Source organism: Daucus carota, chromosome 7 (genome assembly GCF_001625215.2).
Source record: "Daucus carota subsp. sativus chromosome 7, DH1 v3.0, whole genome shotgun sequence".
Classification (NCBI taxonomy): domain Eukaryota; kingdom Viridiplantae; phylum Streptophyta; class Magnoliopsida; order Apiales; family Apiaceae; genus Daucus; species Daucus carota.
Window position 1 is genome coordinate 39,822,502 of NC_030387.2, and position 15,634 is coordinate 39,838,135.

Consider the following 15,634-nt stretch of genomic DNA (forward strand, 5'->3'; position numbering starts at 1 on the left):
TTCTGAAATTAATATTTCAAGAGTATTTAATACTCTAATTTGTATAGAAAATACTTATTCGTGGAAAATGTATGCATTTATGTTCAAATCAAAGCGAGTCTTGCTATCTACACAATAAATATTATGAATCAAGGAATTTTTTTAGTAAACATAATATGCTTGAATTTTTTATTCATTCTACATAATTTAGTGATTTAGTAATTACACTATTAACTCATTTATTTTCGAATGTTTAGCCGTTGATTTGGAGTTCTTGAAATTTTAGATGTTGACTCACATCGTTAACCACACCAATCTTATACCACGATATTAAAAAAAAACTCAAATTAGAATTATATCTGCTCCGGTCAAAAGAAACCTAGTCAACAAGTTTATTTTGCATTGAATAAAAAATTAATTATTAATAATATTCTAATAATTATTAACTATCATAATAAGATTAAAAAAAAAGCTAATGAGTTTCAAGAAAAACAACAAGAAGCTATCATAATAAAATAAAAAAACAATAATTGATGGTCTAAAATTTCACATATAGTTCATCATTTTTTTTTCCAAACTCACTAAAAGTGAAAAAACGTAACAGCAAATTAGTAATTAGATAAGGCTAATAAATTCCAGAGTGATATGTCCGTGCGAGAAGAAAATGAACACTACTTCTTTTTTAAACACACAAACACACACATACACACAGCTGATGCTGTGTTTGAGAACAAGCTTAACACAATTCAACAGCAACAGCATATAATCTCTCACTGTAAGATTAATCTCTGTATCTCTGTCTTTATTCTTACATATATTAATGTTTCTATACTGCCCTTTTTGTCACTGAATCTAGGGTTTCAAGATTCGAGCTCATCAGTCTTGCAATTAGTTTTTAGTGTAAAGATTCTTGGTTTTGGTGAAAAAAGATTACACCCGTTTGGCTGAATTGCAGAGATTTGTGTTTAGAGACCTAAAGTGGTATTTTTGTGATTAATGCTTCTTATTTTTTTATTTTTTTTTTAATTTTGGTTTTTATCGGTGTATTAGTCTTGTACTTGGATTTTAGCGTAAAGATTCTTGATTTGGTGTTCTGGTAAAAAAGAATTATACCCATTTGGCTGATTTATTGAGATTTGTGTTTAGAGACCTGAAGGCGGTGTTTTTGTAATTTATTTGGTTCTTGGTTCTTGATATTTGATTTATATTTACGGTTTTAATGGGTTTTAGTTAAGTTCAATTGTGTAAGTTCTTGACTGTTGTGTTTTGTATTGTGGTTGCAATTCTTGTTATTTGTTGAAAAAAGATTACCCGTGTGTCTAAAATTGTTTAGGTGTGAGTTTAGAGAGCTATAGACTAAAGGTGATGTTTTTATGTTAATTCAGGTTCTTGAATGTTTTGCGGCTGTGAAGTATTTACTGGATTTTAGGAAGTAGGGTGTGAGGTTTTCTTATGGCGTCGAATAATAATAATAATGCAATGAAGAATGTTGGGGTTCCGGCTGCGTTTGGGAATTCAGGGGTGATTTCTCAGACTACACCTATGAATCATCAGATGCAATCACATTTGATGGCTCAGGCGAATCCTCAGGCACAAAGTGGGGCTCACTTTCAGGGTCATTTTCAGTTGACTGATAGGCACCACGCGCAGGCTTTGGCTCAGGCTCAGTATGCTCACCTTCAACAAGTTCGAGGGCAAACTCCTCACAACCAATTTCAAGCTCAGGCACAGCCTTATTCACAGATAAATAGTCAAGGGGTTAATAATTCGGGTGTTTCTTCACCCTCTATTGCTACACCGGGTACAGGGAGTGCGAAACGACCACCTCAGAAGCAGTCTGCTCGGCCTCCAAATTCTTCAGGTCCAGGTTCTGCTTCTCCTCTGAAAGCTATGGAACTAACTCCGGCAGCTAATAGGAAGAAGAGAAAGCTTCCTGAGAAGCAGATTCCAGATAAGGTTGCTGCTCTTCTACCTGAATCAGCTCTTTATACTCAGTTGCTTGAATTCGAATCTCGCGTAGATGCTGCCCTTTCCAGAAAGAAGCTTGACATTCAGGAATCTCTCAAGAACCGTCAACATGTTCAGAAAACTCTTCGAATATATGTATTTAATACCTTTGCTAACCAGAGACAAAGAGTACCCGAGAAAGAGAATGCTGAGCCCCCTTCATGGTCACTTAAGATGATAGGGAGGATTCTCGAAGATGAGACTGATCCTGGTGCAACAAGTATGGGACAAAGCTCGAATGTTTCATATCCAAAGTTTTCAACTTTCTTCAAGAAAGTTACTATATATTTGGACCAGAGTCTTTATCCAGATAACCATGTAATTGTCTGGGACAATTCTCGATCGCCTGCCCCTCATGATGGATTTGAGGTGAAGAGGAAAGGCGACAAGGAATTCACTGCAATGATCAGACTGGAAATGAACTATGTGCCTGAAAAATTTCAACTTTCACCCGCTCTATCGGAGGTCCTTGGTATAGAAGTGGAAACCCGTCCAAGGGTTATATCTGCCATTTGGCACTATGTTAAGGCTAGAAAATTACAAATTTCAACTGAGCCTTCTTTCTTTATGTGTGATCCACCACTTAAGAAAATATTTGGGGAAGACAAGGTGAAATTTGGTATGATTCCAATGAAGATATCTTCGCATCTGACTCCTCCCCAACCTATTCATTTGGAATATAAGATAAAGCTTTCTGGGAATGGTAGCGAAAGTAGTATTTGTTATGATGTACAGGTTGACATTCCCTTCTCACTGGACAAGGAGATGGCCAATTTCTTGGCGAATTTAGATAAGCACAAGGAAATTGATGCCTGTGATGAAGCTATCTCGTCTGCTATAAAGAAGATACATGAACATCGGCTGAGGCGGGCTTTCTTTCTCGGATTCAGTCAGTCTCCAGCGGATTTCATTGATTCACTAATTGCTTCTCAAAGCAAGGATTTGAAGCTTCTTTCTGGAGATGCCAATCATAATGCTGAGAAGGAGCGCCGCTCGGAATTCTATAACCAACCTTGGTATGCAATTCTATTTGTCTTGTGTGCCACTAAAGGCATTTTAATTTGTCTTTATGTTTACATTCTGTAATCAGTGTTAGTAATTATTCATTTATTATACTTTCACCTCCATATGTTTTTGTAGGTGTACATTATCTCACTATTGCATTATCAGTATTAATTGAATTTTTATGCGTTAAGAATGACCTTATTCCAAACTTGAAGTGCAGTGGGACGACTCTGTATGCCTCGTCTAGAAGATAATTTTTTTTGTTTGTGTACTTATTAATTCTGTAGTGCAACAAAAGAAGGTTCTTGTATGCTTGTCCCAAAATAAAGAGCAAAAAACAGGATTGTTTTTCGTGTACACAAATAGTTGACAGTAGGAATGTTGATTTTATTTGATTGAAAATCATGATAGATTATTGAATCTCGAGTGCACTTATTACAGGCTGGAAGATGCTGTCATCCGTTATATCAATCGAAAACCTGCAGCTGGAAATGATGTTCCTGGAAGCACATAGTATTTAGGTGAGGTTGTAGGAGCTGGTCTGCGCGCGCTTTGTATCGGTGCCCAAAGCTATCTGTAGTGTGTATTGAAACAATTAGCCATTATAACTGTCTTAGAATGTTTTTATGAGGGCAATAGGCTCGGTGGTTCAGGTTCATTATTCAAACTTGTCCAAGTTAAATTGACGGAGATGATTTCGCTCGGTCAAGGTAGGGAGTCTGAACAACACGGCTTTCGGCTTCTAAATCTATCAAGCTTTTCAGGTTTTGTTAATCAGTGTTCATTTTCTGTCAGATAGGCAAGGAGGGACAGTGCTTGTACTATTTACTAGTTTGTGTTTAAGCAACTTTTTTTTTTTTTTGATGATATTAAACAACTTTCTTAATGTTCTTTCTCATGGTGAACTTATTATTCCCCTAGTTTGAAATTGAAACTGTGTTTATACATAGCATTTGGATGATAAAAGTACCAGAATGTATACGAGCATATGTATTTTGTTTATAGGTACATGTTTTGTTTTGTCAGGACTTGAGATTCTTAATACAACTAGGGTGAGAACTCTGAGATAAGACAACTGCTGCACGAATACATATGCTTTACTGTCTACAGTATATTATACTAAGAAGTATGCTCATTTTTTCAGAAATTCACTGAATTCTAGTCTCCTCAGTATTGCTTAAAAACTATAGATACTAATTTGTCTGTTCTGTGTATTTATTTAATTTGTCCCCTGATGTTTCTGTACCCTTTACACTCTCCTAAGATCTCGCAAGATCATACTAGCTTGTCCCGAGATAATGTTACTGAGCTTAATGTCTGTAGCATACTAGCATAAATATGTAACCGATATCAATCTTTTGGTTTTGTCATGTTGTGTTGCATACAGATGATCGTCTTTCTTGAGCCAGGCCACCAGATGTCACAGTGACAGAAATATCACACTTTGTGGGTCTGTAACACGACCATTGCTGTCAGACGCCAACAAAACTGTGAGTCGCTGATATTTTTTTGATCTAGCTTCGTATTACTTGCAATTTCTTGCTTGTACAAGATTTGTGTGGTCTGAGGCAATCTTGAACCAGTCTTCCCCATACCCTTTCTCTAAGGGGCCGTTTGGTTGGGGGTAGTTAACAAAGGGAAAGGGAAACAACCAGTTTCATTCCCTTTGTTATTGTTGTTTGTTTTACAAAAATTGTCATTCCTTTTCCCTTTTTTTAGTTTTAAGTTTACCCTAAATCCCTCATTATCCATTCCCCACCCTTCCCTGGGTATTTCTTTTCCCTTTCCTGATTCTTATTTTATTATCATTTATAATTTATTTCAGATGTCATTAACATCAAAAGTAATATGTAAAATATTTTTGAAAATCAAAAATAAATTTTAATTTAATTTTTATATATTAAAAATAATTTTAATATAAAATTAATAATATTTTAAAATAATTAAATATATCAAATTATGAAATATAAATGAACTATATTATTATATATGTAAATATATTTGAAATTTTTGATATTAAAATATTTGAAAATCAAATATAAAGATAATCATATAATTTTCTATTCCGTTTCTGGATCAAAACCAAACAGGTAATACAATTCAGCATCATTCATTTCCTTTCTTTTCATTTCCCTTTCTGTATCCCATTCTGTTTCCCTGAGTCGAACCAAACGGCCCCTAGTTTCTCATGTCTCGTGTACAGCAGGCACACGTAATAAAACCTAATTAACTACCGAAACATGTCTGTGGATCACACCTACGACTCTGACCATTGGTTTTAAATTCTAACAAATTGGTTTGTAGTGCGATTATACTATCTAAAAACGCGCTTATAATTTATAGGCATAGACAGTGAAGAACCTGTCTCAGATCGAGATTCTCATTCTAATCAGTTTAGATAAAAGTTTTGAATATAATTTATAGGCATAGACAGTGAAGAACCTGTCTCGGACCGAGATTCTCATTCTAATCAGTTTATATAAAAGTTTCGAATTTCATTAATCGAACTCATTAATTATGAATTAAAGAGCTATGCTTGTCGACGTGGTTTCCTTAGACACGATTGATAGTCGGTTTCCTAGACCCGATTTCTAGACTCGATTTTAATCGGTTCCCTGGACCAGATTTCTAGTCCGGAAATATTTTTAGGCGCAGAATAATATCCCAGACTTACAAATATACAGATATATTTTGAGTTCCAATTACATTTTCAAACGTGGAATAATATCTAAAATTTATAAATTATGGATATATTCGAGTTCCAATTATTTTATAATTCTGGTTCCGCCAACGGTCTTACGTTTCGGGTTCAGGGTTAACTGGAGAAGATTGCAGGTAGATTTGGAATGAGTCTCATGACGCTGATAAACTGTGGGGGGCACTATCACCAAAACTATATATATATACAAAATTATCTCAATTTACATCCTACAATTTACTTGAACAGTGTGTACTAGAAATTATAATACAAAATTAATTAATATTCAAACTCTCTTGAACACCCTAACTTTAAGTCCACCGGCCATGTGACCCGTCAACAAAGGAACAAAAACCGGCTGGTCCAAACAAACCGGTTTTATCACAAACCGTCTCAAAACCGATGCCACCGCATATTTCATCTGTATGAAAGCCATTTCCTTTCCCAAGCACACTCTCGGACCGGCCTGGAAAACCGGATACTTGTAAGGACTCACCATCTTTAAACCACCCGATTCATCGAGCCACCGGTCCGGTCTAAACTCCAACCGGTCTTTCCCCCAAAGCTCCTCCATTCTCCCCATTCCATAAGGAAAATAGGTCACTCTGTTCCCCTTGTACACCACCGTCCCGTCAGGCAAAACGTCGTCGTTGGCCGCGTGTTTCGAGTCCCAAACCACCGGTGGATACAGCCTCATTGACTCGGAAATGCAGGCTTTCATGTACCTCATTTCCTTCAATTCATCGAATACTAATTCCTCACTAGACAAAAGAATTTCATTCAACAGCCTTTCCTCAACGTCCTGATTTTGCGAAATTAGCCAGAACAGCCAGGTCATTGCTGAGGACGTCGTGTCCCGACCCGCCATCAGGAAACTGATGACCATGTCTCGAACCAGTCCATCATCAATTCCCGCTGATAAAAGCCTCCATAGTAGACTTTTTTCGCTATTTTCACTATTTTCCCCGCGATTCAACCTCATTTTATTTTTCTCGACTAAAATAATCTCATCAACCGCGTCATGCACCACTGCCACGGCCTCTTTAAGCCGTTTCTCCGATCCAACATTAAGCCATCTCTTCAATTTCCACACCGCATTCACCATTGCGCCCCCGCGCATGGCACTAAACATCGAGGCCGTATCAAATGCACAAGCTAACCGATCCGTCTCAGACGAATCCATCTGAGACGGATCAAACCCTAACGCAACTTTACAAATAGTATCAAAAGCAAACCTCTTCAAAACCACTTGCAAATCCACCACACTTTCATTCTCCACCGCATTCTCAAGCACTCGCACGAGCTGATTCTCCACCTCGTCTTCCAAAACCTTAACAACAAACTCCCGTAAACACCTCGTGCTAAACTCATGACACGCAAGCTTCCTCTGCGACTTCCACATCTCCCCGTCCACATTAAAAATCCCGTACCCGAGAAAATCCCCCAGAAATTCCGTAAACGCTTTCCCCTTAGGAAAATTACTAAACTTCGTTTTCAAAATATACTCCACATTTTTCTCATTAGCCGTCACAATAGTTCGTTGCGCGCCGAGCCGCCTGACTACAATAGTCCCCGAACTCGACTCCGCGAGAAGCTCAGTGTACCAATGTATCAACCGATATCGATTTTTGTAAAATGCTACTAGGCTACCAATAAGAGACTCCGAGAGGAGCTCAGTGTACCAATATATTAACCGATATCGATTTTTGTAAAATGCTACTAGGCTAGCATGTATCAACCGATATCGATTTTTGTAAAATACGAATAGGCTATCGATAAGAGGATACGATATCGGATTTTTACGAGATAAGAAAAATGTGAGAAGAAACGAGAGTAGCGTGAGGCAGAGCGAGAGACAGAGGAGCAAGGAGAGAAACATGGTGAGTACTTGGAATATAGAATGAGTTGGAACGAGAGATGAGTTGAGGTTGTTTATATAAATAATGTTGCGGATTAAATTAAATTTGTGTGTCCCGCGTATAAGTACGTGTTTGTGGTGGGAGCCTTAACGTACCTAAAAGTTTAGATTTTTATGGAGAAATGATTGATATTTGATTATTATTGTTATTATTATATTTTGGTATTATTATATGTTGTAAATACGTAGTCATATAATTCTGTATAGTTTGCGGTCCCGGGATGAAAGGGGTTTTGATATTGATGTTCGAGTCCAGCTGTTTTAAACCTTTAACGTGTGTTCTGGATTTTAAACATTTTTCTGGTCTAGAATAGGACAGGGGAATTGAAATTTTAGTGTTTGTTTATTATATTATATAACCAATGTTTCAAATAAATCCTAAACCGACTAGCTAATCAGTTTCTTTTTAATGATGTATCTATCAGATATTGAGATCTAGAATGACCTTAGATTATTGTTAGAAAATTTCCTGTAAAATCCTTTTGTATTTGACCTTTTAAGATGTTATTTTGTTTAAGATGTTCTTTTGTATCGTTTGAATCGATCGAATTTAACGACGGTTGAAACTGCCAACCATTTTTTTTCCTTGCAATACCGGGATTTAGACTCTGATATCATTTTAGATTTTGAACTTTTCTTATTTTTTAAATATATTTAGCTAATTATCAAAAAAATTTAGTTGTCCATCATCATCTAATGCACATATTATTAATGTTTTAGCAACCTAAAAAAGTTCAAAGCTCGGAAATCTATAGAGTTCTATTAATCGTCGAAAACGAGTTAAAACAAAAAAAATCCTACCAGAAATGGTCTTGTGGAAAAATTCAAAGCTGGGAAATGATTAGGATTTGGACTAAGGAATTAGTATTACTAGTAATTATTTGCAATCAATCTAGATCAACATCACCTATTTGATTTTCCCATCTTATCCAATCATATCATATTTGTACTTTTTATATTTAGCTTTTTATAATTTACTTTAACTGTAAATCAACTCATAACAATCATTTATGTCTCGCCAAAGCTAATCATATTTGTCATAATAACGAAAATAATTTAACAATATATTCAAAAATCTTAATTCTCCCTCACTCGAAAATTGAATTAATATATCTTGTCATGATATACTTATAAGATGAATATATTTATCTTACAAATATAATTTTAACGAAGAATTTTCTTTCAAGAAAATGTATTATCGAACCGAAAGACATGCTGATCAGTAATCAAACGTAGAAAGACGAAGAACTGAGCTTGTTATGTAGGGTCGGTGAGTTATATCAAGGAGACAAGTTGAGCTTATATGTGGTGAACATTCTAGCTGGAGATGAGCAACTCAAAATATTGTGGCTAAACTATAAATGAAACGTGCACAAATTCGAAGAGAAACGCATATGATAAACGTGCGTTGCATGTAAAGACGTCGATTTGACGCACCGAATGTGGGCAATAGCTGTTAAGTCTGCGGCTCGTGAGTCTGGAGTCGACGAATAAACAAGTGGATTAGATGAGGGCCAGTGCTGCTTGCTGGTGTAACAAGACTGCAGACTTGTACTTTGTACTAGACCAGTTGTAGGACTTCCACAACGTGGGCAACCAACGCTCGCTGCTCATTATTTTCCACACATCACGTGTGTACAAACAGTCATGACTCCTTATCGACACAAGTCCGGTTAACAAAAATCAGAATCTCAAACGCATGTGTTGATATTTAGATTAGTAATTTTGTAATATGGAATGAGAATTTCAACCCCACTTTGAGGATGAATCATTCCTTATATTTCTTTTGAAATCCTGTTCTCATAACACTTTATTTCCATTCTTGATTCTCATTCTCGCTCATAATCCAAAAGCCCTTTACGCGTTTATTATCCGTGGAAAAAGATGTCTGGTACTTTTTGCTAAAAATGCGAGAAAATAGTTCAGGTCTAAGTGCATATAAAAATAACTCATTTTCATATCCGCTAGCAATAAACTCGAAAAGAGATAAGACAAGTCTATACTAGTCATTCATAGTTTGTAGGTAAGATCCAGTCATATAAAAAGTGTCAAGTTTGAGAGCTGATTTATTTTTTACCTTGTTCTGTTAACACCAGCCCCTATGACAGATCTGGTTTTAAGTTTATAATATATTAAAAACAGATATTTGAGATCTTAAATAAAGTTTACTCCACTTTCAAGTAGATGAAACTAACAGAGGCCAAGACCATTTTAATCTAAAGGCTGAGAGATGAGATGGTCCTGCAATTAACAGGTACATGAAACTCCACCTCCCACGTCGCCTGAAAGAAAAAACTATGTTTTTCAGATTCATAGATACAACGCCCTAAAATCCAAATCTAAATGCACAGCTATCAGGCCTGCACAAGGCTTTGCTACAAAGATACCGCAACTAAGAGCGTGGAAGCTAACCGAATAGTCATGGGTCACCTGGCTATCTACTGCTGAGTATTAGAACTTAGACTCAGGTCAGCTACTTGTGGGTCTGCCAATGGCAGTGGTAGTTGCTTCTTCTGGTTCATCCAAACTATTTGGAGTTCAAAAAAAGGCATGACCCGATACTTTAAATAGCTACAAAAAGACTCGGCACATTACTTGCACTTCTTTCTAATGATAATTACAATTATGTGGTCGATATATTTTTAAAATGGATTTGATAGACCTAACAATTTGTTCTAGGGGGAGCAAAAATGTCAGAAACCAAGCATAAAAAGACCCAGTGCTCAGTACATAAGTTTATGATAAAATTATTGTGCTAAAGTTGCAATCCACTGCTAGAGAATACTCCATTATGGAGATCACATAACTCGACACAGTCTAAAAAGCATACTAATAAATAACTCACATCAAATGGACATTAAAAATCTACATTCCTCTTGCTTTGGAAGTTGCACAAATCCAGATAGCAGAATAAGTTTTATAGACATTAATTATCCATTTGAAGAGTGTACAATTTGTACTCCGCTCGACCCTGTAGACAATGAATATCAATCAGATCTATATAAAGAAAGCCAACAATTGATAGGTTACCTATTAAAATACTCATTTATGCAAATCTTTTTGCACCTCTAGAAACATGATTTAGCCATTTGCAGCTCTCAAGCGTGCAATCAATTCATCCTGCACAGGTAATTCACTATCAGTACTGCAAATGTCTACCAGTAAAGTAAATGAACAGGAATGACTAAAGCAGTTTGTCACGGGTTTAGAGTTTCGACCCTTTCAAAACTCAGTTTGGAGATAACACAGGACAAGTTGCTAACTATGACATGATACCCCTACTTAAGTTGTGAACAAGAATTTGATTCTTCGATGTAACAATACTTGAGAAGTTGGGACAATTAAAAACTAATTATAGAATTCTGAACAGCGTATTTTTGTTACTCAAGACAATTTAATGACGTATAACTATTATTACGTATACTAGTCTAGTATACGTAATAACTATTATTACGTATACTAGTCTAGTTAGAGGTTGAATTTTGTCGGGGCGTGACAAGTTGCTCAGTTTGGAGATAACACAGGACAACCATGCTAACTATGACATGATACCCCTACTTAAGTTGTGAACAAGAATTTGATTCTTCGATGTAACAATACTTGAGAAGTTGGGACAATTAAAAACTAATTATAGAATTCTGAACAGCGTATTTTTGTTACTCAAGACAATTTAATGACGTATAACTATTATTACGTATACTAGTCTAGTATATGTTCCCCATCTTTGATGAGGGATATTTAAGTCAGTATTTATCATCTTGCAATATATACAAGTACAGAGTTTAATTTTGACCAATATTAGTTTAAAATTATTGTAAGTATTGCTATAATCCTTTCATTCTATAAGTGGTCTGATTCATAATTCATTTTCAAGACTTCTAATAATCTATATCTTATTGAATCTCCAAACCTATCAACCTTTCTTGGACCTGTACCACATCAACTTCCTCCATATACTTGCTCAAAAATTATGCTTTCCGTCAGTCCATAATACTTGTCATTGCAGCAAACTCTGTATTTGGTGTAAACATGTAGCCAAAGTAACAGCCTTACACAGAGAATGAGAAGGACAAGATTACATTAAGGTCATAACTTAAGAATGCAAGGCTTTCAGGAAAATCAATTATGTTAGTCATGTTACATGTTTCCTATTAAGAGTTATCCTTTCTTTTCCTAATGAGGTCTGAACAAATTTCTACCAGGTTCTTCGCATTATCAGCTAGTGGTTGCACACATTCATAATTTAGTAGTTAAACGACAATAACTTTCTTTGAGACATGAAACAGAAGAACTTAAATGACTATAGTAACACTTGCCTTTTTCCCCTTTGCTGAAAGACCTTTTTCTCTTAGAATTGCACGAAGTCTTTCCACAGTCAAACTCTGCAGATCCTTTTCAGGTGCACGAGACCTAGACCCCTCTGAATAATAAAACAATAGCCATTAGATACTTGTCAGATAATATCACAGCATCTACATTTACCATAATTTTAATAACTAAACGAGGTATGCAGGCCTTAAATCACTTGTGAAGTACGTTTTTGGAAGAAAATATTAAAGCTGTACAAAATAGAGCATAGCACACGAAGTCATGGCATTTACGCTGGGATCACTAATCTGGTGGGGGTTGGATTATTCGCTAATAATTCGGTTGTCCCATAGACTAAGTTGTATTATTTAATAGTTCATTTAATGGAGATTAAAAAGTACCATGAAGAGGGCGTAATTTAGTTGTCCCTTTCTAGGGATAAAAAAAGATAATAAATAGAAAAAAAAAATAGCATATGATTATTAAAGGATTAAGTTGTTCAAAAAGAGCAGATAGTCCAATACAAAAGTAATATCAATATCTTAAAATAACATATGCGGAGAAGACACATTAAGAGATAGATTAAACACAATTTAGTAATAAAAAGATATATTAGAACCATCACCAACATAGAAACATTACTTAAACACGGATAATGTGTACAAAGTAATTAAAAGGCATTAGATTGGCTTCATCATCATCACTGCAAAACTATATAATCAACTATCCCACAGATTTCATGTTGGTATGCTTATTGTGGAAGATTAAACAACTACATAGCACACCTGGTTGAGAGTGGGTATTCGACACACCCCTCTTAGAAGAAGTTCTTCCCTCCAAAGTCCTCTCTGGAGCCCTGAAAGAGAATACTATGTTATTTTATATTTACAAGGCAAAAATCAATGAGGGAATTACTCGAAGCGTGGTGGTATTAGTTATTCATATACAAAAATGAAAAAACTTAAGTCCTGAAGTCCTGGGTTGATTCAGGGTTTCAAAAGAGACGCCCGAGTAATGTAGACAGATAAAGAAAAGCAAAATATACCTCTTTCTAGAACTCTCAGCAACAGAAACAGCCTTTCCATCTTTTAAATTTGAATCTACCTTCCGTTTCTTAAGAACAAGAGACCTTATAAGTATGTTAGTCTGGTTTGTCTTTATCAGCTGGTCCTCTGAAAATTCAAACATTTAAAAAATAGAATAATCAATAACATATGTTGTGTAGAACACGGAGATCTAAACTCCCGTAAAATACAAAGAGATTGAGTAGATGTGTCAGCAATGCTTTTCAATTTGATTTCCATGTGTTATGCTATTTGAATATAATCAGCAGATTCATAAACATGTATTTTATGCACAACTAAATAAATTTTGTTCGAATTTAAACCTGAACTATCGGATCATTGATACCTTAGTTCATTAAACTCGGCGCATAATGTTTTTTTTTTTGGGACAAAAATTCGGCACATAATGAAGACAGTGAATACTTCACAAGGAGAATAATTATTATTAATAAATCAAAATTACAAATTGATCATAATACAATACTATAATCATTAGATATGAACTTGAAAGGAAAATGCCTAAATATACTACAAATACCTGGCGGTGATGTGTCATGCTCGCATATGTAGACACGCATACCACCCTGCTAGAACAAATTAAATAATTAAGAAAGTGCATTTAAGTCGATCAGTCAATTACAGTGCTATGCTTTTCACGTATATAAACTAAAGATCACACATTTCACATAATATACACGTTTCCCCATAAGAAAGTACATAAAACCATTCAGTTGAATGATGAACTGTGTTCAAAAAGTACCCATCTAGGATTTCGGCAGTTCCTATTACCGCCTAAACTTACACAGCCACTACAAAAAAACAGATTTCAATCGACCTCCAAGCTCTATACTTTATAAACAAAAAGAACCCGTCACATTCTTATATCCTAAGAAAAATGAACACAAATTCATAACAATTAAGACCAACATCCGTATCCGTTTCATTTTAAAATTCATTTAAGTCCCGCCATAACACGCTCCCGCGTATCCACGTCTGGATCCGTTTCATTTTAAAATTCATCTAACTACATCCTTAAACCCCCCCCCCCCCCCCAAGAAAAAAAAAAAAGATTCTACCCTAAACAGATCAACACATACGAAGATAACTACCTAGCACAGCCATACTTAAAATCAAATTCACCACGGCAGCATCAATCTAAACAAACACATAAATTTCCAATCAACCAAATCACCCAAAAAATTACTACACATCTCATCAATTCACAATCTTTCTTCAATTAAACCAACTACAAGCATCTAAAATTCAAGAATCATTAACAATTCGCAATTAAATTGATAATAAAAGAAGCTAGGGTTTATCATCTATATATGTTAAATGAAAGAGAGAGGGGGGAGAGAGAGAGAGAGATGACCGGATTAGTGGAGTAGACAGTGGATGAGGATAAGAGGCCGCGATTGGGGAGATTAGCGAGGAATTTAGAAGCGCCGGACGCCGGAGATTGAGACGGCGGCGCCGACGAAGATGAAGAGCCGGCCATTAGAGTTGATTTGGCGCCTAAATTGTTGTTCTTAGCCCCAGGGATATAGCGAGTGTCGAAATAAAAAGCTGCAGTGCATATACAGACCAGGGCATATAGACACCGATTTTAAAGACCGACGGTGCCCGAAAATCACAAGTATTTTAGGGAAAATAAAGCCATTTATCTTGAGATATTAGGGATTTTATTATTTTGATCAAAAAAATTTTGATGCTTTAAATAGGTATTTAGTTTTAGAATTTTAAATTCTGTTAAATTTTGATAAACAATTGATGTGTTCGTATTTATACGACAAAAATAATGTAACCGGAAGTTATAATTATCATTTAGCTGATAGGGTAATTATAAATAAAGTGACTACTTGTATGTGAATGAGATTAATGACTGTATGAGTGATTTCGATAATACCTTGATAATTAATATTACGATTATTATATATTAACGATGATTTGTCGGTTAGTTGAGAAGGAATAAAGATGATGAAATTAAGGAGAGGTGGAAGATCTTATCATTTGTAAATAAATTAGATTTCCGTTTAATGTTTAGATGAAATGATGAGAAAGAATAAAAAGGATGGAATTACTACTGTCTACTAAGTCAGTTATTTAGTCATATATATTAATGAGTAAGTATAATAATCGTGGATGATTTTGTAAATATGTGTATAAGATTGAGGTTAATTGTGCTGAATTTTATTAGGTAAATGAGAGTAAATAATAATTCGAATAATATTGTTATTGTCACTAGTTAACGATCATCGTAAAATGTAGGATGAATATATAATTTATGTTATACATGGCTGCATAAATTTTTATAAACAGTGATTAATAAAAAATGTTACATGTATATATAATACACACATACATATCTGTATATGTGTGTGTAACCTATTTATATATTAAAAATTTTGAGTGTCTAAATTAAATGAGTTAATATATATATGTATGCATATATATTCGGTTGTCTTCTGAAATTATCTCGATCACAATCATATTTCATCCTTCTATAATTACGCGCATAATGTGATGTTTATGCTCAATATATATGGTTACTTTGTGGGATCGGGTTTTTCGAATTTGTCATAATCTCAATATTATTCAACACATCATTAAGATAAACCTTACATTATCATATTACCATCTTTTTTATGATTGCAA

General features: G+C 35.0%; 3 protein-coding genes across 3 annotated transcripts; 1 reads left to right on the top strand and 2 right to left on the bottom strand.

Annotated features, from left to right (window-relative positions):
- The first annotated feature begins 600 nt into the window (after window positions 1-600).
- Window positions 601-3,896, top strand: LOC108196700 (SWI/SNF complex component SNF12 homolog). Its single transcript, XM_017364102.2, has 3 exons — window positions 601-754; window positions 1,365-3,002; window positions 3,433-3,896. The coding sequence occupies exons 2-3, from the start codon at window positions 1,432-1,434 to the stop codon at window positions 3,503-3,505; spliced, it is 1,644 nt and encodes a 547-aa protein (XP_017219591.1). The 5' UTR covers window positions 601-754; window positions 1,365-1,431; the 3' UTR covers window positions 3,506-3,896.
- Window positions 3,897-5,865: 1,969 nt separating this feature from the next.
- On the bottom strand, window positions 5,866-7,633 carry LOC108194102 (cytochrome P450 94B3). The gene has a single exon (XM_017361000.2). The coding sequence runs from the start codon at window positions 7,566-7,568 to the stop codon at window positions 5,976-5,978; it is 1,593 nt and encodes a 530-aa protein (XP_017216489.1). The 5' UTR covers window positions 7,569-7,633; the 3' UTR covers window positions 5,866-5,975.
- A 2,665-nt stretch (window positions 7,634-10,298) lies between these two features.
- Window positions 10,299-14,613, bottom strand: LOC108193912 (uncharacterized). Its single transcript, XM_017360763.2, has 7 exons — window positions 14,352-14,613; window positions 13,518-13,563; window positions 12,961-13,087; window positions 12,701-12,771; window positions 11,924-12,027; window positions 10,674-10,727; window positions 10,299-10,578 (listed from the first exon to the last, which is right to left on the bottom strand). The coding sequence occupies exons 1-6, from the start codon at window positions 14,475-14,477 to the stop codon at window positions 10,689-10,691; spliced, it is 513 nt and encodes a 170-aa protein (XP_017216252.1). The 5' UTR covers window positions 14,478-14,613; the 3' UTR covers window positions 10,299-10,578; window positions 10,674-10,688.
- Window positions 14,614-15,634: the final 1,021 nt, after the last annotated feature.

Excerpts from the sequence above, each read along its gene's own strand:
- LOC108193912 (XM_017360763.2), bottom strand. The coding sequence starts at position 14,477 with ATGGCCGGCTCTTCATCTTCGTCGGCGCCGCCGTCTCAATCTCCGGCG. Across the intron at positions 12,772-12,960 it reads GCTGAGAGTTCTAGAAAGAG|GGCTCCAGAGAGGACTTTGG; the intron begins GTATATTTTGCT and ends ATTCTCTTTCAG. Across the intron at positions 10,728-11,923 it reads TTTCAGCAAAGGGGAAAAAG|GATGAATTGATTGCACGCTT; the intron begins GCAAGTGTTACT and ends TTACCTGTGCAG.
- LOC108194102 (XM_017361000.2), bottom strand. The coding sequence starts at position 7,568 with ATGTTTCTCTCCTTGCTCCTCTGTCTCTCGCTCTGCCTCACGCTACTC.
- LOC108196700 (XM_017364102.2), top strand. The coding sequence starts at position 1,432 with ATGGCGTCGAATAATAATAATAATGCAATGAAGAATGTTGGGGTTCCG. Across the intron at positions 3,003-3,432 it reads GAATTCTATAACCAACCTTG|GCTGGAAGATGCTGTCATCC; the intron begins GTATGCAATTCT and ends CACTTATTACAG.